Here is a 26,760-nt window from a genome sequence, read left to right as displayed (position 1 = left end):
GATAAAAAATTAGAGAGGGGGAATAAATTGTCAGTTACCTAATGAAGAAAAAGGAAATGAATGGAATCAAGGTTACATGAAGAGCAGCTATCCTTAGAAGGAAGAAAGGTCACCTCTTTAAGAAGGCAAAAGAAGAGAGAATAGGGTGTTTAGGGAGTATAAGAGAAATAGAAAAGGGGAGAAGGAGGAGCTCATAGAAAATGGTCTCTATTCTAAGAAAGTCCTTAGTGGAGAGTGGAAGAAAGGAATAATGGACATAATAAATGAAAGTGGAAAAGTACAAAAGGGTATTGGCTACTTTTAAAGTTTTGGGGAGAGCTGTGCAATGGAAAAAGACAATTTACATGACTAATATAGAAATATATTTTGCATAACTACACAAGTTATAATCTATATCAAACTTCTTGCCTTCTCAACGAGGGGGGCAAAGAGGGAGGTAGAGTATTTGGAACTCGAAAATTTAAAAGTAAATGTTGAAAATTGTTGTTACATGTAATCAGGTAAAAAATAAAATACTAAATAAAAAAAGTAATAAGAAACATTAAAAAACCCACAGGGCCTCAGTATTTGATAAAAAAGAGCTATTCCTTAAAAAAGTTTTCTTGATTTGTTCAAGGAAATGAAATATTTTCATAACCAATTTCTACCAGTCAAAAATGCCTCAAGTAATAATATATGCCTACTACAACTGTTCATTACAACACAAAAGAGCACAAATTTCATTATAAAGCACAATTATATAAAACTTGTCCTAATAAAAAGCAAACTGATTTTTGAGAATTCAAACAATTCTAGCTAGTTCTCAGTCATAAAAGTAAAATTTGATGGTGCAGGTTTCAAACATTTGAGTATATTTTAATATCCCTAAAGACTGTCAATGCTTAGACCATATACCTTCAGGGCTGAATCTGATATTCTGCTACTCAAGTTCTACATGAGCTTTTTGGCTGTGTACAAAGAATACTCATGTTCATAAATATACATAATGGCACACAACAATGGTGATGAGTGACTAACTAAATAGTTAGTTAACAAATTAAAGTGCATTTTCTCTTACTACATTTCCCAGATTAAGGGCTGAATCATATTCAAGTCAAAAACTTATTTGTTATTTACTGAATAATCTACAATAAATTTCATCACCAGGGTATATTTAAACATTCATTTGCTTTAGCCATTCAGCACAAAAGTACAAAGACAAAGAAATCACTTCTAACACAATTGCTATGAATGGTATCTAAGATTACTCTGTCCTGACTACTACTTCTCAACTTAAGTCATTTAACCAAAAAAGTATTTTTTCTTTATCTTCTATGTTTCATATACAACAAAGGAAACCATAATATAGGAAAGAAAGAACAGACAAAAAAAAGTCAAAGCAGCATTTACTGCAATTTTACCATCATGATCCGTTGATCCAATATTTTCACTGGCTTCTACAAAATTCCAAAATTTCTCTTGACTTTCTTCTGCTAAAAATTCACTGGGAGAAAAGGAAGAAATGTCAAAAGGAGAGGAAAAAAAACCCTTTAATATCAACCACCCAAAATTGCAGTAATAAAGAAAACAAAACAGTTAAAGTTGATAGTTTCCTAATTCCAATTCTAATGCAAGTAAATGCACTGAATAGTCAATAATTGTAAAGTTTGGAATAAGAGTAGAAATGATTGAAGTTAGTAGAGAAGCTCATTAAAAAAGAACTCCAGAGAGTCAAAACATTATACAGTAGGAACATGAGGTAAAGAATAAGAAATACTCAATTCTGGTATTGGCTCTGTGTACTGAATTTGCTGAGAGATCTGAGACAAGATAAGCATCTACATTTCTTAAATTTCTCCAATGGAGAACTATAGTAAGCTATGAGAACTTCTCAAGTCAGTATTTTGCTTCATGTTTTTAAAATCCTACTTGAATGTCTCATCGTGAACACCAGACAACACTAGCAGAAGGCAGCCTCTAACAGCTTCTACCATGCTGGATGAGGCTTTAAGTATAACCCAATATATCAGCAAGCATTTATTAAGAATCTACTCACAGGGGCAGCTAGGTGGCGCAGTCGATAAAGCACTGGCCTTGGATTCAGGAAGACCTGAGTTCAAATCCAGCCTCAGACACTTGACACTAGCTGTGTGACCCTAGGCAAGTCATTTAACCCTCATTGTCCAGCAAAAAAACAAACAAACAAACAAACAAAAAAGAATCTACTCACAATAAGCTTACCTTCTAACAAAAAGACAAAAAATACATGTAAAAACATGTGTATATATATCTATACACATAATATGAAGTATATATGCATGTGTACATACAGACATATGTATATATGTATGCATATGTGTATGTAGTTAAATATAAGCAACAGACCAGGTATGCTTTTCCAAGATCTGTCTAAAGTACAGAAAGCATCATATTCCATAAATCCTTTGGTCATGACAACCCATAAAACCAAAAATAACTTTAAAAATACTCAGTCTTATGTAACCCCCTTCTGTTTTTGCAATGAAGCTGACAAAGCAGTGGGAAATAAGATTTATGATATTAAAAATCACACTTGTTAGATCGTTTATAAATATTTTTAGATATTATCAAATGACTGCCTAATAACCAAAGACCAGGCATATCACTTCAAGACCTAGATCACATAATATTCTTGCTATAAATGAATCCAGAAAGGGAATTTGTACCCAAAAGGAAGGAGAATTCATAGGTTCTCCCTGAAGGAAGAAATAAGGGAGTTGACATAGCTGGTTTTATCATGCAACAAAAAGCAACAAGAAATATCATTTCATAGGACATTTGGTCATCTTGTTTTGCAAGATTCATGATAAGTAATAGCAAGAAAACCACCATGAAAATAATTACAGTAAATGTCCTAATATTCCTTGTGGAAGATAATGGGGTATTAATCATTTTTTTTAAAAGCCTCAACACTGAATCAAGATATACTTTTAAAATTTAGTAACTCCTTGCCAAGACTAGAAATGTGGCAGCCATGAATAATGATAAAGCTTTTATAATAAACTTCTAAAAATATCAATGACAGTAGTGTCACGACATTTGGACTCTAATATCACAGTTCTAGATGCACTATATGTTAAAGTGAAAATAGCAATGAAGAAAACAAGGATACATAGAACTAAATCAGATCAAATCAAAGAGGGACAAGACAAAAATTTGAGGGCATTGACGGATCAATTCTCCAAGTATGTGACAAAGGGGAGGAAAAGATGGAAATAAACTAGAACCTTAAAACCAAAAAACAGGAAGAGACCAAGAGAAAATCAATAACTAACTACAAAACTATGTGCCTACTTTCCCAACCATATAAAAACTTTGGGAAAATAATATACATGGATTGAAAGCAAGAAGATTTGCAAAGGGCCCGGACAATCTTTCACAAACTATATTCTACAAACGAATGAAAAGTGTAGAAATTACAAGATCCTTCTGTATTTACTGGAATATAAAACAGAATTTGAAGAGAGAGAGACAAATGTTGCCTTAAAGATTCTTCCAACAAGGTGTCTCCCATGCAAATGTCAGAATCCTACAAAATCTGTAGAAAGATACAACAGGATTAATTTTGTCCATTAACCTTCTGATTATTAAATGTAAATGATATATAATAGGACATGTAACCTTGCCAAAGGTCTCTGCCACCATTACAGAGGATGTAAGGAAAAAGGCCAAATGTATGGGATAACCCATAGATGGTGAGGCCCACAAGATGCTCATGGTTTGTGGATGCATTAGGCTAATTGTATTAAGGCCGAGAAAACTGCCCAAGTATACTAAATGAAATTCATTATTACTCAAAAGAATTTGGTCTATTTTCCAAAGAGAAAAAACCAAGAGAATGAAGGAGGATAAGTATTCATTAAGTGCAAGGCACTCTGGTAAGCACTTTACAAATACTATCTCATTATCTCAACCACCATGGAAGGTAGGTACTATTCCCCATTTTACAGATGAGGAAACTGAGACAGGAAGAAGTAGGTGACCTGGCCAGGATTACAGTGCTAATAAGCATCTACAGCTGCATTTTAATTCAGGTATGATTCCAGGCCCAGTGATTTATCCAGTGTGTCACTTAGCTGCTTCAAGATGAAGAATGCTTTTCCCCTAGGCTGTGATGTGCAGGTCAATCCAGAGAGTTGGTGTACAAGATAAAGAGGAGACAGAGGAACAGAGGAAAATAGAGATAGAAGGGAAGGAGAGAAAGGGGGTGGGAAAAAGAGAAGAGAGTAATGAGAAGAAGAGGGGAATATTAAGGTTTTTGAGGGCAGATGATGTTTCATTTTTGTCTTTATAGCCCTGGTCCCTACCACAGTGTCTAGTTTATAATACATGCTTAACAAATATTTGCTGGTTGATCTAGAACAAACACTGAAAATAGACAATAAATTGGATCCAGAGTTGAATAAGTGGAAGACAGTGGACTGGAAAGACTTTGGGAAACTGAAGTGTTTTTAATGATGGCAAGGTTCTCCCTGAAGCAAAAGTCCATATATTTCTATCCAAACCAATTCAACAAACATTTGTTAAGTATTACTTCTGTGCAAGGCACTGTCCTTGGTACCAAGGACTCAAAGACAAAAGAAAAACTGTACCTCCTCTCAAGGAGCTCACATTCAACTTGGGGTTTTGTTGTTTTGGTTTGGTTTTTTTTAAACAACACTATTGTGGTTATGCAGTATTGCTATGTCATAGAATTCCATAGACCCTAAAGAATTCAAACTGAGGGTCACCCAAGGAGCAAAAGAGAATTATACAATGAGTTGTAATAGATTATAAATTAAGACGTGCAGGAAAAAAAATTGTTAGATAATGTATTCATGGAAAAAGAGAAGAGCTGGCCAGTCAGAGAGAGAAGAAGGGAAGTTCCCCTATTAATAGCTGTCAAGAGATAATAATAGTGAATATTTATATAGCACCTTCTACATAGCAGGCACTATACTAAGCACTTTCCAAATAATATCTCTCTTTATCCTTCCTAGAAGATTGGCCTCAGCAGACTAGGCTCCCCAGTGAAGGATGTATAGGAGGACAAGAGTTGCACAGGATGGGGAGGAATGGTGACTGGATTACAATCTGAACAGGTGGAGAGAATAATTTATATCACCAATAACACAGATTATCTAAAGGTTGAAGTTTCAATACAAATTTTCAAGCATAAATCTTAAATTGATATTGATCTAAAAGGTAATTTATTTGTAGAATTCAATATATTCTTTACATTTGTCCCAACTTTAAACTCACCTAAAATAGTTTTCAAAATCTCCTTCATATTAATAAAGCAATTTAAACTCACTAAAAGAGTGCAAAACTTGGGTTTTAATCAAATTTTATTTGAAGCAATACTCACTTTTAAAGACAATATCTTGTTGTGGATTAACCAGTTTAAAGCTAATTGACTTTTTTCTCCTACCAAGGCAGAATATTATTCACATTATAGTGATCTGTCACTTTTTTGGGGGGGTGGGACAATGAAGGTTAAGTGACTTGTCCAGAGTCACACAGCTAGTAAGTGTCAAGTGTCTGAGGTAGGATTTGAACTCAGTTCCTCCTGACACCACCTAGCTGCCCCAATCTGTCACTTTCTTAATGCAGTTTTACAGCAAGCTTCAAGTCTTAATCTCATTTTACCTTGCAAAAAGAATACTTTCCCACTACGTGCCATAACTGTGAGAGTACAACTCTCATCTACTCCACCACTACATCCAAATATATGAGAAAAATAAAGAACATTTTCTGTCTGGTAATTCACATAGTTTCTCTATAAAAAAAGGTTTTGATGGTAACCATCATAAAAATTCGTTTACTAAGAGCCTCCTTGAGCACAGAACCATTTTAACCATTGCATCAAACAAGTTTAACATAATCCCTATCATCCAAAATAACAGGGATTCAGACACAGGAAGGACCTATAAATATTAACTATACAGATCAAGTATATAAGTATTTACTCTATGCACAAGCAAAGAGAGTATAAAGTACCAATTCAGAAAGAGGGCATAATAACAAGAAATATAAGGCCTGAGGGCAGCTAGGTGGTGCAGTGGATAAAGCACCAGCCCTGGATTCAGGAGGACCTGAGTTCAAATCCAGCCTCAGACACTTGTCACTTAACCCTCATTGCCCTGCAAAAAAAAATAAAATTAAAATTAAGAAATATAAGGCCTGTAGGTTGGCAGGATGCAATCAAGATAAAGAACAAATATCTGTCTTTCATACAATTACAGAAGATATTCTCTGATAATTTGATTTTTCATTCACCTCACCAAACAAGTATGGCTTATGTATTGTAAAGTTTTATGAGTACTGAATGTCAAGTAGGCCTAAGAAAATTAGCTTCCATGTACTCTGGTCCAGAACTTTCCAAAAGTTCAGTCTAGAGTTGTTTAGGTAGAAGAGACCAATACATGATTATAAGGAACCCTTCCAAGACTTTAAAATATATTACAAAGCATTACCATCATCAACACTATTTGCTATCAGTCAAAAAACAGAGAAATAGATCAATGACACAGAACAGAGATATCAGGGAGCTGAATACATATAGGAGATTAGTATTACATTTTTCCATATATAGAAAATAGAAACTGGTATACTTTTAGAAAGACTGCTTACAATTTGAAAGGAAATTTCTACATCTCACAGCATATACCTCATTGAATTCCAGATAAATGAGAGACTTAAGTATAAGAAAAGGATTTTAAAAATTTTTTGTTAAAAAGAGCAATGTGATTATCTCAATTGTAGAATCAGGTAACTCCTTCCCCCTTTAAACAGAGAACATTAGTAGAGATAAGATGATTGAATATATTAAATTTTTCTACAACAGTAATAAAAATCTAAAAATAGAAATAAAGATTAAATTATCTAAAACACAGGAGGAACTATTAAAAAATTTACAAAGGCAGTTCCCACTCCCCATTAAACAGTTATGGGATAGGAATACAAATTGTTAGTACTTGGAAAAGTTTTCAACTTCAGAGATGAAAATTAGAATAACTTTGAGATACCTTCAAAATTGGCAAAAATAAATGAGAACAACAAAACTCTAATTTGGTGGGATTGTGGATACATTGATTCATTCATTTATTACTAATGAAATTATAAATTATTAGAATCTTTTGAGAATGTAACCTGACAGTGTACCCTAAAAAGTTACAAAAATATCCTTTTAATGCATCCTCTTGGGGCAGCTAGGTGGCACAGTGGATAGAGCACTGGCCCTGGAGTCAGGAGTACCTGAGTTCAAATCCAGCCTCAGACATTTAACACTTACTAGCTGTGTGACCCTGGGCAAGTCACTTAACTCCAATTGCCTCACTAAAAAAAAAAAAATTAAGTTAAAAAAAATTAATGCATCCTCTGACATTGTTGGTAATATACCTTGAGAATGTTATCGAAAAGGAAAAAAAGGGGCCTACTTCTTCAAAGATTTAAAAAATAGCATTATTTGTAATTGCAACAACAAAAACCCAACTGGAAGCATTTTTTGGCATGTTGATTAGTTTGGCTAAGCTACCTTTGCAATGTTTTTATTGGCTGATATAAGGGGGAAAAGTACCTAAATTAGGAAATAAAGGTGAAGTATAAACAAAATATATCAATAAAAATATATTTCTAAAACTGGAAGTATACTCAGTGTCCAACAATAGAATAGTTAAATAAATTCTGATACACTGATATAATGGAATTCTATGAGGAATAAAAAGTAATCTTTAAGAACCTTTATGATAATACAAAGGAAAAAAGCAGAAACAAAAGAACAGAATACTCACAATCATAATAAGGAAAAACAAATGGGAAAGGCAAAAAAGGAAATTCTTGAGAGACTTAAGAAGTGGCATATTAATATAGTGAAATTAATTTGTTTAAATTTAAGTGGATGCAAAGCAAACTTAATTGGTTGTATTGATATTTCATATTTATAATAAATCTTTTAAAAGGGATCTCTAATGTTTATAGCTATCCAATTAAAGTAATATGGCTATCTATAGCCACTCATTAAAAGATATGCAAGCATAAACCTAAAGTATTACTTTTACAACCTGCTTTTAACATTGTTCCTAGTATAATAAATTAGTTTCCCCGGAACCTAACTATCTTTTATGTTGTATACGTTGTAATAATTAACTTGTACACAGATATGGACATAAAAACTGACAAGAAGTTTTCTACATGGTTAATCATAGAAAATGGAAGTTTTCAATTAAGCTTTAAGTTATAGCTGAGAAATTTTAATACAACCTAGCCCAAACTATGACTCCATGATACTTATTTTGCAACAAACAAACAAAAAAACCAATGAAAACTGTTTGGCATCCTTTATAAGTAATTCTTTTAAGTCAAATTAAAAAGAGGGACAAGGCTCTACCTTAAGAGAACACATTTTCTTAGGATTTGAAATGTCAGTTAAGAGACTAATTAGCATGAAAACTATCTTTTCTTACAAGGATGTTAAAAAGAACTTATTATTTCATGCTCCTAACCAATACGGTTCTTCTTCTATAGTAAAGGCAAAAGTCTCTCAAAACATATCCAGAGTTGTAATTCAATCAAGCAAGAACACAAGTTCTTGGAGAGACTAATAATCACTAAAGTCTGCTTTAAAGACTCTGGGCCAAGCCCAGCCAGCAACCTGGGGGGGGGGGGGGGAGGGGGTCAGTGTTTTCAGTTTCAAAAACCTAGGACCAGCCTCTAGAGATGGGATAACTTTGAGTGAACAGAGTTCATCCACTGAGCTTTCAAACTCAACCAGCTTGACCAATATCTCAGTTTACAAATGGGTGAAGTGGTAGTTTGGAATAGGGATGGAATACGGGATGCCAAAGAGTAAAGATAACTGAAGAAATTACTGTGGGGAGAAGGGAGGAGAAAAAGGCCAAAGAATATTTGTGAAAATATCGATTTCTAGACATTAGAAAAAAATATATATAATAGATATATATTATATCAATATAGATATAAAATACATATCTATATTTTCTCCTTTATTTCTTTTGCCATCACAAATATTCTTTATGCCTTTGTGTATACACACACACACACACACGCGCGTGCACACCCACACACCCACACACACACACACACACACACACACACACACACACACGCACACACACATACCAAGAATGACAACCACAACATATATACTCCCTTCTTAATACCCTAAAAGAAAAGCCCAAAAATTGATGACAATATGAAAATAAAAAATTTCTAGTCAGGCTGGGCACAGTCTATGAACAATGGGTACCAAGTGGTTTGAAGCTATTCAGCAGGTTATGTTCTTAAATTTAATTAATTTAAGGCATTTCAAAAAATGTAAAAAGGCTTTTGATTTCACTTCAGAAGCAAAAATGTCTTAAGTCAGGAACACAGTATTTTATAAATAAGCTCCCCTCCCACCCCAAGTTTCTAAGAAAAAATGGCTAACAAGATACTATTTAGTATCTGGAGGTTACACTGAGTCAAAATATGAGTAATGAAATACAGGTTTTGGCATAATTTTCCAGCAAATTATAAAGAAACATTGGATAACTGAATAGCAATAAAGAATTATCAACAAGATGTTGGCAAATTTCACTCATTTGGAAGTAAACTAGGCAAAGTCCTTAAAATTATAATATAAGGAATTAAGAAAAGAAGTAGGGGCAGCTAGGTGGCACAGTGGATAGAGAACTGGCCCTGGAGTCAGGAGGACCTGAGTTCAAATCCAGCCTCGGACACTTAACACTTACTAGCTGTGTGACCCTGGGCAAGTCACTTAACCCCAATTGCCTCACAGAAAGAAAGAAGGAAGGAAGGAAGGAAGGAAGGAAGGAAGGAAGGAAGGAAGGAAGGAAGGAAGGAAGAAAGAAAGAAAGAAAGAAAGAAAGAAAGAAAGAAAGAAAGAAAGAAAGAAAGAAAGAAAGAAAGAAAGAAAGAAAGAAAGAAAGAAAGAAAGAAAGAAAGAAAGAAAGAAAGAAAGAAAGAAAGAAAGAAAGAAAGGAAGGAAGGAAGGAAGGAAGGAAGAAAGAAAGGAAGAAAGGAAGGAAAGAAGGAAAGAAGGAAAGAAGGAAAGAAGGAAAGAAGGAAAGAAAGGAAAGAAGTAATCTAGGGGCAGCTAGGTGGTGCAGTGGATAGAGCACCAGCCCTGGACTCAGAAGTACCTGAGTTCAAATCCGGCCTCAGACACTTAACACTTACTAGCTGTGTGACCCTGGGCAAGTCACTTAACCCCAACTGCCTCACTAAAAAAAAAAAAAGAAAGAAAGAAGAAGTAATCTAGTTATGTCAAGGATATCCAGGGATCTTAAGTTAAGTCACTTACATAAAAACTCTATTAAGAGTATTTTTCAAACTAATTCGTCCAAAGAACACTCCGTGAGGAGCAGCTAGGTGGCACAGGGGATAAAGCACCGGCCCTGGAGTCAGGAGGACCTGAGTTCAAATCCAGCCTCAGACACTTAACATTTACTAGCTGTGTGACCCTGGGCAAGTCACTTAACCCCAATTGCCTCACCAAAAAAAGCAAAAAACAAACAAAAAAAACCCCAAAGAACACTTCCTGCCTATAACTCTACCAACAGAAGACAAAAATGCTGTTCTAGGAAACTTGAGGGTTATAATATGCCATGGACTAAAGGATGGTGGGAAAATTTTAAAGCAAAGTAAAGGAAATTAAGCTTTTTTATAAAGAAAAATTATAGCAACCATTTTTAACATATACACAATTTCACAATAATTATTTTATAGAGGGAAAAATGTCAGCATCAAAATTTGCTCACAAAACACCCTATTCATATGGCACAGAACAACATATAGCACTATTTGGAAAATGTTTGTAAGAATACTTTATATCTAATATACCTCCTGTTCTTGAAGGGCTCAAACCCCTCCAAATATTTTATCCATTAGTTCTCTCATCACTATTCTATACTGCATACAAGTTGTCTCCTTTTATACCATCAAGGCATGGAAAGAGCTCTGGCTTTTTGAAGGCTATGCCAATTAAATATGACTTCTGCCAGATTCCACCCAACTGGAGGGGTATCAAGAACAGTGTCTGGGAAGTACTATGCTTGCTGTCTAAAGACCTGGATAAATTTAGTAAGACCAACCACCAGCCAGGCAGTCAGCAGGTGATTAATTCTTAATTTTCAATTCATGAAACAAAAATAAAAATTAGTTGTCTGATACGATCCCTCCTTCAGCTTCTTCACTGGCATTGGCAGAATGGTGAAAAGGAAAGCAGAAGGTGTTAGGGGGTAGGAGAGGGATAGGGCTATTAAAAAAAATAACACAATTTTTGGACTAAATATAAATACTAGTTTAATGGTAGAGATCTAAATATGAGACCTTTGTCTCACAAAAGAGGATTGATGGAGGAACTATCTACCATCAAATACTAAAAGAGTTGGAAGAAGACCTCAGGTATCTTGGGCCAAAACTCTGGAAGATTTGTTTATGGGAAGCATGACCAAGAATCACATAAGATGACAAAACATGGATAGGTCATGATTTGTGTGTATATATAATGAGATTTTTCATTGAAATGTCATAAATTGCCTCAAAAAAACAAACAAAAAGAAAAAAGAAATATTGAGGCAGCTAGGTGGAGAGGTGGATAGAGCACCGGCCTTGGATTCAGGAGGACCTGAGTTAAAATCCGACCTCAAACACTTAACACTTACTAGCTGTGTGACCCTGGGCAAGTCACTTAACCCCAATTGCCTCAAAAAAACAAACAAAAAAGAAATGTCATAGAATCACTATGACATGGAGAGAATGAGTATGCATTATCATATTATAACTGAGGAGGGTGAGGGGCAAGAGAGTTAAGCAAGTGACTGACTTGGGACCACATAGCAAATCTGAAGGACTCTCAAAAAAGCCAAATTGTGCTTTCTCCTTTATCAAGGAAAGTATCTGTGTATAAAATAAACACAGTATTTCACAGTGAGTCATATTTTTCTGGGGACTGAGGGGAAACATAGAAATAATAAAAGAGTTTAAGTTGAGAAAAAATATAATGATCACATCAAACTATATCCAACAATAAAAATCCCATGCTTTGAATGAAATAAAGTGACTGTGACATTCACAATTCATAATCTTCCCTCTACCACAGTGAGCCCCTCTAAAGAGGCAACATGCCTACATTTCTCTTTCCAGTTATCTTACTCCCACCAAAAAGGGCTTTCTGTAAGACTTAATGATATTACTTAATACTAAGCACACAGAGAGCAGAGCATAGGGACCCAGAAAGCAGTGGAATTAAGCATAAATCAAGAATTGGGAATTTACAAAATTTTCCTTTGTTCATTATGACTTTCAAGTATTTATGCTACAGGACACTTCCTTGTCCATCTTCCAAACCTTCTTTATCAATCAACTATTTTCTCAGAAAAATTTTTTCCAAATAGGAATCAGTGGCATACAATTTTTTCTAAACTTTTGTTAGAATGTAATTAATTTAACAATATATTTGGTACATTTAAACATATTTTATTAATATCTCTGCCACATCACTGTAATCACTTCTTCCATAAGACAATAACCAACTGCCTTTGTATAATATATATAGCATGCTCCACACTGAGAAAGTACTTAATAAATGCTTTTGATGCTGCTAATTCTAGAATAGTTTACTGTCCATTCATTGTCAAATTTGTTTTCTGTTTCACTCAAACATGTTAAAGAACTAACCATGTATCTTACCTTGCTTCTATTAATAATGGAGTAGAAAACCATTTTGTAGTAAGAGATGTTGTAATTGCTTTAGAATCTGCCTTTATTAAGGAGATGAACAGGCACAATGCAATCAGAACTTCCATTCTGCAGTTAATCCCTGAGTGGAAAAAGAAGCATCAGATTTAATTTTAAAATCACATGTTTTGAATGGTAAGTATTTTAAGAAGGAAAAAGTAACAAAAATGAAGCCAAAAAAAGGGAATGGGTGTGAAGGACGGCATGCAATACAGTATAGTGTTTAGCATCTATAAGATGGTTAACAAATGCTTGACCAATAATTGACACAGTCAAATTTTTTTTCTTTTTCCCTGGGCAATTGGGGTTAAGTGACTTGCCCAGGATCACACAGCTAGTTAAGTGTTAAGTGTCTGAGGCCAGATTTGAACTCAGGTCCTCCTGAATCCAGGGCCGGTGCTCTATCCACTGCGCCATGTAGCTGCCCCCACAATCAAATCTAAAATATTTCTTATGTGGTTTTCTTAATAGCTTTTTTTTTTTTTGGTGGGGCAATGGGGGTTAAGTGACTTGCCCAGGGTCACACAGCTAGTAAATGTCAAGTGTCTGAGACCGGATTTGAACTCAGGTACTCCTGAATCCAGGGCTGGTGCTTTATCCACTGCGCCACCTAGCCGCCCCTTTTTAAATAACTTTTTAAATAATGCAGTCATTTCCTAATATAACTTCCTCACTCCCTACCCCACAAGACACTTCCAAATAGCAAACAATTAAGCAAAGCCAACCAAAATAATCATGTCTGACCCAACATGAACCTTTAACAATGGCAGTCTCCCATCTTTCTACCAAGAAGTAGAGTACTGTTCACACTGTTTGCTTGAACCAAAATTAATAACTGCAATTAATTTTAGTTCAGAAACCTTTAAGTCAAGTACACAAGCATTTATTAAGTACCTACTATGGACCATGCACTGCACCAAGTCTTAAAGTGATACAAAAGAAGGCAAAAATAGTCCTTGTCCTCAAAGAGGTCACATCCTAATGGAGATGACATATATATACAAAATATATACACAAATTGGAGATAATATCAGAGGGAAGGAACAAGCATGGAGGATGGGGCCTGGAAGAGGCCTGTTATAGAACATGGGATTATATTAAGTGAGATGTGAAGAAGGAAGCTGGGACAACCAGTGAAAATGCCCAGACTCAGGACATGATATGTCCTCTGCAAGAAATAGCAAAAAGGCAAGTGTTACCATATCAAAGAATTATGGGGAGGAGGAGTTAAAATATAAGAAAAATAGGAAGGGGCCAGGTTCTCTCTCAGAACTTCCCAAGTAACTCTCTATTTTCCATCAGCAGCTACCAGCATGTCTCACCCAAGAACAGTTGATCAATAGAAATCCCATCACCACACTAAATGACTCAGTTTTTGATAGTCCCTACCTTTTCCAACTCACTCAGTTGCCTCTCTCCCTCATATAGTAGGGCTGGAAGATAGAACAATAAACTTCTTCCAAAGCCTTCCTCTATATAAGGCTCTGAAGTTCCAGAACTTTCCAGTTAATTCTCGGGTTTTCCATCAGCAACACTATTTGGTTTCAGGACCAGTCTGCCTAAGCACTAGGGTACTGCCTGGTGGCCCTCCCCTTTTCAGCTTCCCTTTATGTGTTGTCTTTTCTCATAAAAATGTAAATTCCTTGGAACCCTGGACTGAGGAGCTGGCTGGCCACGAGCTCCTCCTGAATCTCAGTGCGCACTCACCTGTCTGCAGGGCTGCCCCGAGCCTCTGCCCCACCATGGCCGCCTACAAGTTAGTGCTGACCCAGCATGGAGAGAGAGCACCTGGAACCTTTAGAACCGCTTCAGCGGTTGGTACAACACAGACCTGAGCCCCACTGGGCATGAGGAGGCCAAGCTTGGCAGCCAAGCACTGCGAGATGCTGGCTATGAATTTGATATCTGCTTCACATCTGTCCAGAAGAGAGCAATTCGTAACCTTCGGACAGCACTGGATGCCATTGACCAGATGTGGTTGCCTGTAGTGAGGACTTGGAGCCTGAATGAGCGGCTCTATGGAGGTCTGACAGGCCTCAACAAAGCTGAGATAGCTGCTAAGCATGATGAGGCCCAGGTAAAGATCTAGCGCTGATCCTACAACATCCTACCATCTCCAGTGGAGCTAAGCGCCCCTTCTACTGCATAGCCATCACTATGCAGATCTTACTGAGGATCAGCTACCCTCCAGTGAGAGCCTGAAAGACACCATAGCCCGGGCTCTAGCCTTCTGGAATGAGGAAATCATCTCCCAGATCAGGGATTGCAGCCCAAGGCAATAAGTCTTGGAGGTATTGTCAAACATCTTGAGGGTCTATCTGAAGAAGCAATCATGGAGCTCAATCTGCCCCCTGGCATTTCCACTGTGTATGAGTTGGACAAGAATCTGAAATGCAGGGGGCAGGTAGGTGGCACAGTGGATAAAGCACCAGCCCTGGATTCAGGAGGACCTGAGTTCAAATCTGACCTCAGACACTTGACACTTGCTAGCTGTGTGACCCTGGGCAAGTCACTTAACCCTCATTGCCCCACAGAAATTTTTAATTTAATTTTTTAAAAATTAATACTAATCTGAAACCCATAAAACCCATAAAGAGACTGTTCACAAAGCCATGGAGGATATGGCAGCCCGACACAAGGCCAAGAAGTGAAAGCAGGCTACCAGCCTGTGCCAGCAGTAGCCAGGTCCTTCTCTTCTCACTCTCTCCACATCTCTCCCATGCCTGCTCCACACACTGACCATCGCCTTAGGGATCACAACACATAGCTGCAGGTGGGGACTGATGGTTCCTTTTCTCATTTCTTCCTCTCTATTTCAGAGCAATTTATTTTTCTCCTGTTGCCCCTGCCCTCAGCCACATTAGCCAAAATGCCTCCTGGGTGGTTTGGTCCAATAAGGACCTGCTTAGGGGTTAGGGATGAGGACATAGTAAAAAGTGACCAATGTGGGGAGTTGAAAGAAGCAATTGTTCCAGTTATTCCTATGAGCCAGTCCTGCCAGTAGGGCGGCCTTCTCAGGGGCTGTTGTAGGAAGCTGCCTATAACCCAGGTGGTCATTTAATGCATCATGAAAGTCTTGTTTGGATGTTTCCTCCCTGACCCAAGAAAAATGGATCTGAGAGGTTGGGATCGTGTTTACTTTTGCATTTGCTTTTGCTTTCACAAAAGACCCTTCTAGACTGGTCCCACTTGGTGATCATCAGGGAAGGGAGAGTTCTTTGATTTCTAAGGGGTGGCTGAATACATCCCCCTGTGTGTTTTATAGCCCCTGCTCTGTTCAGTGGCACTTAATACAAATTTATTAAATTGAATTGAAGGGCTTTAAAATCCAAGGATTGAGGACAGCTAGGTGGCGCAGTGGATAGAGCACTGGCCCTGGATTCAGGAGTACCTGAGTTCAAATCCAGCCTCAGACACTTGACACTTACTAGCTGTGTGACCTTGGGCAAGTCACTTAACCCTCGTTGCCCAATCAAAAAACAAAACAAAACAATAAAATCCAGAGGATTTTGTTCAATTCCGGAAGTAATAGGAAGCCAATAAAACTTATTAGGATGGGGGGAAGAAAAAAGGGAAGTGACATGGTCAAATCTACTTAAGGAAGATCACTTTGACAGATGGGTAGAAGGCGGGTGGGTGGAGGAGTAGGGAGAAACTTGAGGCAAGGAAACTAATAAGGTTTTTTCCCTAATGTTTTCATTTATGTGCTGTAGTCATTAATAAAAGTACTTTTTTCCTGCTATACATCACTTAATTTCAAAGGGATACTATGAAATACCAGCTATGAATATGAAAAGGATTATCAGTAGCATAATGAAGTAAGGCCACCTTATCCATTACTTTCATTTTGACGATTACAGAAAAACAAGACTGAGATAGGAAAAAAAAAAAAAATTGGGGGGCAGCTAGGTGGTGCCGTGGATAAAGCACTGGTCCTGGATTCAGGAGGACCTGAGTTCAAATCCGGCCTCAGACACTTGGCACTTCCTAGCTGTGTGACCCTAGGCAAGTCACTTAACCCTCATTGCCCCACCAAAAACTAAAACTAAAATAACAAACAGCACTCTAATCAACATTCCCATGCAGTGTCTATCTTCATGGTCATAAAATAATTCAGCCATGACAAAACTTTGGAGGAAAGCTAGTCAACAGTCATCACTATATATGAGAAGCATTATGACATGCTTTCTTGATCTAGCATGAAATAAGTATGGTCAGAACTACCCTCCCAACCCAGCTACGTGATTAGGGTACACAAACCAAAATTTTTTTTACACATGGATGACATGATTTCAGAGAAACACTGGTTATGGACTCACTCTCTCAAGGGTTATATTATAATGTGTTAACATTCAACTTCAAGTGGCATCTATCTAATAAATATTAACTTGTAAAAAAATTAAATTCTATAAAAACAAAACCAAATTCTTCAAAATGAAGAGAGGGATGCTTAAATTAAAACTTTAATAACGCAATGCAATATATTCAAAATTATTTTTTTCATTAAGAGTTTAATATAATTTCCCAGCATTCATCACCCTATTTTTTAAAGTGGTGAATGTTATATTTTTATTATTTTTTCTTTCTAAATAATTTCATAACACCCCTTGAAATGGCTGTAGATATTCTGAGATGTTGAAAAATCTAGGCTAGAAATCTCACTATTACAGACAGAATCTGCCACACACACACACACACACACACAAATACACAAAAGAAACTGAAAAAGGATAGTACTGACAGAACTAGCTCTTTGAAAACAAAACCCATGAGAAAGTGAAAGAATGAAAAAACTACAAAAAACTGTTTAAATGAAATGCTTTATCAATTTTACTTACTTTATAGAACTCAAAATATCTATCTCCTCCAAAGTGTATTTTTCCACTGATATCTCTTCAGACAGCTATAGATATCATCATTTCAAAATATGCTACTTATGACAAAAAATAAAAACTTCCCAGATGTAACTATGAATTTAAAAGCAACAGCTAGTTCATTCATCCTTTTGGAGCTTACCTTAGTATATAGTGAGAGTTGCTAGTCTAAACCTAATTTCTACCATACTACAATTCAGTTTTCCCAGGAGATTTTAGCAAATAAAGAGTCCTTACCCCTGCAGTTGGAGTTTTGTGATTTATCAAACATTAAGCTATTAGGTTCACTTGCTTCTGTAATTTTGCTAAAATCATTGTTTCAATGAATTTCAGTTGACTCTCTAGGGTTCTTAAAGTACACTATCATATCATCTGCAAAAAAGTGATAATTTTTTTTATTCTTCACGTATGCTTATTCTCTCGAATGATTTTTCTTGTATTACTATGGCTAGCATTATTAGCACTATGTAAAAGAGCAATGACAATAGACATATTTTACCCTGATCTTATTGGAAAGAACTCTAGTTTAGACCTATTACACATTCTAATCAATTCAATCCAATTCAATAAACATTAACTAAGCACCTACTATGTGCCAGGCACTGTGCTAAACCCTGGGGATTAAAAAAAAAAGGGAAAAGGTTGTTCCTGCCTTCAAGGAGCTTACAATCTAACAGGAGAACTGACATTCAAACAAATATATACTAAGTAAGTTATATACTTTGGAGCAGCTGGGTGATACAGTAGAGCACTAGGCCTGGAGTCAGGAAGACCTGAGATCAAATCTGTCCTCAGAAACTTTCTAGCTGTGTGACTCTGGGCAAGTCACTTAACCCTGTTTGCCTTAGTTTCCATATCTGTAAAATGAACTTGAGAAGAAAATGGCAAACCACTTCAGTATCATTGCCAAGAAAACCACAAATGCAGCCACAAAGAATTGGACACGATATATGACTGAATAACAACAAAGCTATATACAGGATAAATACGAAATAATGTAAAAAAATGAAAGCACTGGAATTAAGAAGGGTCTGGAAAGGTTTCCTGTAGAAGGTAGGATTTTAGTTGGGCCTTCAAGAGAGCCAGAGAGGTCAGGAGTTGGAGTGGAAGAAGGAGAGCATTCCAGACATGGGAGACAGCCAGAGAGAATCCCCAGAACTTAGAGATGGAGTGTCTTGTTTGTAGAACAGCCAAGAGGTCTGTGTCACTAGATTGAAGAGTAAGTGTTGAAGAGTAAGGTATGAGAAGACTAGAAAGAAAAAAGAACTGTGGAGTATAGATGCTGAATGAACCATACTGTTTCTTTTGTTTTTGGTGATGTTGTTTTTCTATTTTGAGGTTTTCCCTCATTGCTCTGATTTTTCTCTTATAACATGACTAATGCAGAAATGTTTAATGTTATTTTATATATATTTATAAAACCTATATCAGATTACCTGCTGTCTAGGGGAGGGGGGATGGAGGGGAGGGAGGGGAGGGAGGGAGAAAAATTTGGAATTGGAAAGCTTGCATAAACAAAAGTTGAGAACTATCTTTACATGTAACGGGAAAAATAAATAAATAAAATACTTTATTTTTTAAAAAAGAAGACTAGAAAGATAGGAAAGGGGCTAGGTTATAAAGGACTTTGAATACCAAACAGAGTATTCTACCATATGTACCCCTGAAAGCAATAGGAAGCCAGTGAAGTTTATGGAGGGACAGGGGGGTATAAAGGGATGTGTGTGTGTGTGTGTGTGTGTGTGTGTGTGTGTGTGTGTGTGTGTATGAGTGACATGACCAGACCTTCTCTTTAGGATAATCACTTTAGTAGCTGAATGGAGGATGGATTGAAATGGAGAGAAACTTGAGGCAGGCAGACTCACCAGTGGGCTATAGCAGTAATCAATGCATGAGATGATATGGGCCTGTACTAGAATGGTGGCAGTGTCAAAGGAGAGAAGGAGGCACAAGGCTTGCCTAGCAACAATGAGGCCCCAGTTGGGATCATAGAACATAAATTTAGAGTGGATCTAGTCAGAAGAGTATGTGATTTAATCCACTTTCATTTAGTAGCATGTGTGTAGGAAAGAAGGCAACAGTGGGAGTGATCCAAGGTGAAGGCTTGGCTGGGTATAATCTGAGATATGATAAGGGGGCAAGGGACTCAAGAGAACAGGACAGTGTAGAATTGAATTCGTTTACCAAGGGGTCAAGATGGGGAAAAGAAGAGAGAGTGGCTAGCAGGAGAGATGGAGTGGGAAAGAATTGAGAGGTCAAAGAACTAGAGGTCACAGTGTAGATGAAGAGTAGGGTTATGTAAAGGAAGACAGAGGGAGAGGTGAAAAGTCAATAGATTGTGGCAAGATAAGGAATTTCAGTATTGAACATGGACTGAGTGATGGAAAGATCAAGGGAAGGTATGGCCATCTTTGTGTGTGGTTGAAATGAGGTGGAAGATTAGCTCATGAGAGATGAATAGGTTGAGAAACCAAGTGGTTAGAATATTTGAAGGAGAATCAATATGTATGTTCAAGACCCCGATTATGAGGGCAGGAGTTGGGAAGGAGAGAGGTTACTGAGTGATAGAAGTATGGAAAGAACCTGAAAGTGGAAATGAGGAACAGGACTACTCTAACTACAACTGACTGATGAGCCACAGAGAAAACGAGAATGAGGGAAGGTGCAATCAGTACTGGAAAGGATGAGGGAAGCTGTATCATCAGGGAAAGCCAGGTATCAGTAAGAGCTAGTAGATGGAATGAGTGAGAAAGGAATAGATTTAAGATGAAAGGAAGTTTGCTGCCTATGAACAGGCATTCCAGAGGGCACAGTGGAAGGGCCAGGTGGAGTTAGGATAAAACTTTGGGGCAGAAGGACTGAAGGGGCTGGGAATGAGAAAATCAGGTTGTAAGGAGTATGACTCCACAAGTGGGGTTTGGATGATGATCTACCGGAGTTCAGAGTTACTAGCATGTAAAGGGCATGACCAGGTGTGAAAATGGTCATCATTAATTGGAGAGCCTCAAAGGACAGGGACAGCAGGAGATGGAAAGCCTCAAGTCAAAGTGAGGATTGCTCTTCTTTGCACTGGAGAGTCTCCACATTCCATTGGGAAACTGGGCTAGTAGCAGGAGGTAGAAGATTCTGCCTTGAGCTAGTACAGATTTGTAAATGGCTGATCTGGTAGTTCTTGGTTTTAGATATATATTATTTACCATGTTATAGAAAGGTCCATTTATTTCTGTTTCATAAAATTTCTAGCAGAAATACATGCTATATTTTGTCAAAAGTTTTTCTGCATCTACTGATACAATCATAATTTTTGTTGCCTGTTATATAGTCAATTATGTCATTACCATGCAACAAATTTATATTTCCTTAAATAAAAACATAACTAGCTTAGCTGAAACCAGAAAGATTATACTATAATTAAATTGTAGATATTAATATTATGCCATTCTCGTGAAGATTCAATTCAGGAAAGAACAAGGTACTTAATATATACAAAGCTTTGTGCTAGGCCTGAAATAATGGGGAAGAAACAATAGCCCAAAAATGAAAACCTGGATATGTAACCTTAAAAAGTTGGTACTGTTATGGGGAAAGCATGTGGGTCCTTAGGATTCCTCCGTAAAGAATTACACTCCTGCACATGTCCTACTTAGAAATAAAAGAACAGTTTTATTTGATACAAGAGAAACTGGCCGGGAGGAAAGCTTAAAACTCCTCACTGACTAAACTGGGGAGCGCCCTTTTATAGGGCTAAGATGGTGTTACCATCCAAGTGAGGGTGAAATGTCCCTTATTGGGCGATGGATTGAAAGCAGTCTGGTGAGGGGTGGTTGTTCTATCCCCTCCTGGTGCAGCCACGGGGGGGGGGGGGGGGGGGGGGGGGGGGAGGGAAGGGGGGGTGATGGTGGTTATCGCAGTCTAGATTCAGTACTGCTTATCCTCTAGGTGTGTCTATCCTTTGGTTTAGTTTCAAGGAGAAGGTTCCTTGACCTCCCCAGACAACTTCTGGGGTAACCTGGGCACATAATATTCCTATAACAATACTCCAAAGAGATCAAAGAAAAAAGGGCCTACCTATATTTAGAAAAATATTTATAGTGGCAAAGAACTGAAAACTGAAGCAATGTCCATCTATCGGAATAGTTGAACAAGTTATGAAATAGAGGGGCAGCTAGATGGTGCAATGGATAGAGCACCAGCCCTGGATTCAGGAGTACCTGAGTTCAAATCCGGCCTCAGACATTTAACACTTACTGGCTGTGTGACCCTGGGCAAGTCACTTAACCCCAACTGCCTCTCTCACACACACACACACACACACACACACACGTTATGGAATGGAAATGTGATGGAATTATGGGGATAGTTTCAGAAAAACCTGGAACTGATCCAAAGTGAAGTGAGCAGAATGAGAACAATTTATATAGTAACAGCAATACTGTAAAGATAATCATTTGTTTTTTATGGGGTTTTTTGGGAGGGTTTTGGTGAGGTGATTGGGGTTAAGTGACTTGCCCAGGGTCACAAAGCTAGTAAGTGTTGTGTCTGAGGCCGGATTTGAACTCAGGTCCTTCTGAATCTAGGGCCAGTGCTCTATCCACTGTGCCACCTAGCTGCCCCAAAGATAATCATTTGTAAAAGATTTAGCTACTCTGAGCGATACAATGATCCACAACAATTCCAGAGGACTCAGGATAAAAAAATGCTATCCACCCCCAGATAGAGATTTGGTCGACTCAGTACAGAATTAAGTATATATTTTTTTCTCTTCCTTTTTCTTTTTTTCTTTCTTCAGAGCATAGTTAATGCAAAAATGCATTTGCATGATTTTGTATGTAGAATGGGTATTGTACTTCTTGCATTCTTAGTGGTTGAGTAAGGGTGTGTGGAGGGAGGGAGAGAATTTGGAACTAAAAATAAAACTGAATTTAAATTTTTTTTTTTAGTGAGGTAATTGGGGTTAAGTGACTTGCCCAGGATCACACAGCTAGTAAGGGTTATAAAACTGAATTTTTTAAAAGTCAATACATACTAATGAGGAAATTGAGAGCCATGAGATAGTTACTACCACTGACATTCAAATTCTTTTAAGGTACTTATGGGTTCAGAAAGAATAAGAGAAGCCCAGGTTGTGCTAACTGAAAAAATAGTTGGAGAAAATGGGGGAAACAAGTTTGGACTAGAAGGACCTAAGAGATAAGCAATTATGACCTCCTCAAGGGGTCAAATGAGACAGACAATCTAAGAACATTTTAAAAAGGAAGTTCAAGTGAGGACTTGGTACAGCAGGAGTAGAAGGAATGGAAATGGGAAAAACTATCAAGAAAGGACTGGGGCTAGGGTTAGGGGAAAAAATGAAAGTAGTGGAAAATGGACAGATTTTTGGAATAAAACTTCATTAATGATTTAAACCTGTGCCATACTATGTATCTATAATGTATCTATTTTATATAGAGTTTTTACCCTGAGATTCCCTGACACTATAATAAATAGTCCATGTACTTTAATAAACTAAGATAGGAAGAAAGGAGAGGGGGAAAAGAAATGAATAGAAAAGGTATGAATTACAGAGTAATGGTTCTCAGAGGAGACATTGTCCCACTCTTTTGATTCTCCAACAAAAAGACAGTAAAAACGTCTTAGAAGGGAAGAGGGATGGAAAGAGGAGGTTCCTACTATCACAAATAACAGTAAAAAGTTGGCGGAAAAAAACACAGCCTACTAAGTAGTTTTTTGTCCTCTCATAAGTGTGGGTGGCAACATGTGCAATCTTAGAAACATAAAGCTTTCTCATCAATCAATAACTTGCAACTTGGCATAACAGGATTGAGAATGCTACAGTGGTATGGCCTAGTAAATGAAAAGCACTGACAAACTCTGGGCATAAACAGATCACATTCTCTAGAATACAGGTCTACAGTTCAATTATTTCATCTGGAAAATGAAAGTAGTATCTTCCCACTATTAATGTACAGGGAGATACTGTGAGGACAGAGATTTATCCTGGTGGAATAGAAAGTGCATTAGATATGGAATTAGAAGACCTGAAGTTGAATTTTGGCTCTGACACTTATTTGCCCTGTCACCTTTTTGAACCTTAAGACATCTTATAATCATAGAATTCAGAGCTACAAGTGACTTTGTAGGCCACTGTTATATAAATAGCTATTTTTTATCATTAATAATAATAGGTGGGGGGGCAGCTAGATGGTGCAGTGGATAGGGCATCAGCTCTGGATTCAGGAGTACCTGGGTTCAAATCCGGCCTCAGACACTTGGCACTTACTAGCTGTGTGACCCTGGGCAAGTCACTTGACCCCCATTGCCCCACCAAAAAAAAAAATTTAAAAAAAAAAATAGGTGGAGTGCTTTGAATTCCTTGAAGAATAGAAGTATAAAAATTTAATATTACAATTATCGCAGACTTTTTATTTAAACAGTAATGCTAAACCATGCAGATACAACTTAGATTTGTTTTATTAACTGGGTTTCGACAAAAACGAAGAAAGAGAACACTATAGTGCATGTTATTTCTTAAGTCATAATTTTGGTTTTCTGAAAATAAAAATTAAAAGTGTTATTTAATTGGTAAATTTGGTGGTGTTGGGGGAGGGGTTGGAATAATGGGCAAAAAACATTTATTAAAATGCCTTACAATTTCAATGAAAAGTGAAAAGTTACATGCACAGCATTTTTTTTTTTTTTGGTGAGGCAATTGGGGTTAAGTGACTTGCCCAGAGTCACACAGCTAGTAAGTGTCAAGTGTTTGAGGCTGGATTTGAACTCAGGTCCTCCTGAATCCAGGGCCAGTGCTCTATCCACTGAACCACTTAGCTGCCCCCATGCACAGCATTTCTACAAACATGTATTGAAGGAAACTGAAAATAAGATATTCAATTGCTGTAAAAAGACTGATTACTGGTAGTACTACAGATCACTAAGACTAATTCTAAAGACTACAAGCAAGTAGAATGGGAAGTACAATCACTATAACAAGATGTAGGCTTTCAAAAATTCTTCATGAAAAATTAACACTTTTTACAAGGCCATTCTGGGATCAAAACTACACCACTCACTGTTATCAGAATGAAAATCTCCTTTTGTGTCTGTACTTAATGAAATAATAATACGGAACTTGAAATACGCAGAAAAGATATGCTAACTTCCAAACTTGGCAAAAGATGCAAAACACTATGAAGTTTATATCTGAGCCAACAGACAAGTCCAGATCACAGAAATGACTCTCTTTAGCAGTGTAAACCTTGAGCCTCTGCCAGCTCTTTGCAATATGAAAATGAAACCTCATTATCCAACATCTGGCTAACGAACTATGGGATTAAAGAAGCAGTATGCATCCCCAGTTTTATTTAAAGCCTCATCATTTCCAAAGGATAGAGACCTTTTCAAGTACAGCCCTCAAACCCCTGGAACTCACCATCTGCTTATATAAAGTTGGGTCTAAAATCAGGTACGGAAGTGATGGACCTGGAGTCAGGAAGATCTGAATTCATACTGTGACTCAGGACACTTCTTATCTGTGTGACACCAGAAAAGTCACTTAACCGATCTCAGCCTCAGTTTACTCATTGGTAAAATGGGGAGAGTAAAGCACCTACTTCACAGACTTGTTATGAAGTTCAAAGGCAACAGCATAAGCTTTGCCATAGAAATGTTAGCTAATACGGCTTTCCCCACTTTTGAACTTCTATTGTACTTTCAACTGTGGATATCAAAGCTGCTTAAAAGGAGTTGCATTATTAAACATAAAACGTTAACAGTTACCAACTTACTTATACAGCACTTAAGTGGTTCAAAACATTTCCCCAGAGTTTTGCCTGGAAACCATTCCTTCCTGTCAGAATTGGGTAAGAAGTAGAAAGTCCTTACTAATTCCACCTCACAGCTTAAGAAACTGAGGCACAGTGAGACAGGACACGCTCAAGGTGACCCAGAAAGCAGAGTCCCCTAACCCTCTCACTCCTTCTACCCCCAGCCTTGGGAGCACGTGCAAACACCAATCTCGTTCGCTTCCACTATCAAGCGGCCACTTGATTCACCCTCTGAGACGCCCATTCTACAGAGGGAATAAACTGAGGCCAGGAACCAGGCCGCCTAAATCTCTAGCCCCAGCTCCGGCACTGCAGTCCCCGTTCCCTCCCACCCCGCCCCGCCCCGCCCCGTCCCGTCCCGGTCCCGATCTTCCCCAGCCTTCACTTAACACCTCCCCCTCCAACCCCCCCCCCCATCCAAGTACCTGTCACCAGTCGCGCAACTGCGGCACAACCGCCGCCTCCTTCCCTCCTCCGGCTCATCCCGGAGCCGGACTCACGCTCCGCCCGCGACAACGACGGCGCTCGGGGGGGCGGGAGCTGCTGTGGCTGCCGCTCCAGTGAGCAGCCGACACGCTGCCCTCCGCTCCCGTCCTGTCCCGCCCCACTCTGCCCCGTCCAGCGGCACCGGCTCCTCTCCAAGGCTAGCCTGAGACAGCAGCAAACAACCCGGGTCGCCGACCACCTTAACTTCCGCTTCCGCATGTCCGGAGGACTTCCGACCATCGAGTGGAAGCGCGGGGCCCAAAATTGCCAGAGCGTCGCTCAACCGCCATCTTCAATCCGGGAATTTTCGCGCGCTCGATCGGCTTCTCGGCCCTGAAGGAGTCTTGATTCTGGCTACGGACGTGCTCGCGTGTTTAGTTCTTGTTGCCGGCTGAGTGGCCTTGGCCTCACTTACCCCCACAAGCCTTTTTTTTTTTTTTTTTTTTGGGGGGGGGGGGAGTCGAGTTCAGGTTACAAGATTTCGCCTCGTTTTCTGGCCGGAGCTGGACCACCGAGATGAGGCTGCCTGGAGGCGGGTGCCAGAGCTCATCCCAGCCGACTGCCTCCTCTCGTCTCTGCCTCGGCAAACCCCAGCCCCCACCCGAGTTTCCTAGGCTTTATAGTTTCTTCATCTGTAAAATTGAAATAATAAAAGCACCTGCTTCCCAGAGTTGTTGAGGATAAAATGAAATAAGGCGGCTTGCAAAGCATCGGTGCCAGGCACAGTGCTAAACGCTTGGGATACAAAGCGAGGCAAAAACAGGATCCCTGCTCTCGAGGAGCTCGCAGTCTAATGGGGGAGACCACATGCAAACGGC

The 26,760-nt window shown here is 38.2% G+C and overlaps 1 protein-coding gene across 2 annotated transcripts in view; it reads right to left on the bottom strand.

Moving 5' to 3' along the window:
* UGGT1 (UDP-glucose glycoprotein glucosyltransferase 1) overlaps positions 1 to 26,302 on the bottom strand; it is a 107,851-nt gene extending 81,549 nt beyond the window's left edge. For both annotated transcript variants that reach the window (XM_043991840.1, XM_043991841.1), the window contains exons 1-3: positions 25,882 to 26,302; positions 12,712 to 12,841; positions 1,401 to 1,483 (exon numbers count right to left, since the gene is read on the bottom strand). In XM_043991840.1, the coding sequence (XP_043847775.1) occupies positions 1,401 to 1,483; positions 12,712 to 12,841; positions 25,882 to 26,182 (514 nt within the window). In that variant the 5' untranslated portion in view covers positions 26,183 to 26,302. The remainder of the gene's footprint in view (positions 1 to 1,400; positions 1,484 to 12,711; positions 12,842 to 25,881) is intronic.
* Between the last annotated feature and the right edge of the window lie 458 nt (positions 26,303 to 26,760).

This window comes from Dromiciops gliroides, chromosome 3 (assembly GCF_019393635.1).
Source record: "Dromiciops gliroides isolate mDroGli1 chromosome 3, mDroGli1.pri, whole genome shotgun sequence".
Classification (NCBI taxonomy): domain Eukaryota; kingdom Metazoa; phylum Chordata; class Mammalia; order Microbiotheria; family Microbiotheriidae; genus Dromiciops; species Dromiciops gliroides.
This window is presented reverse-complemented; position numbering and strand designations above follow the sequence as displayed.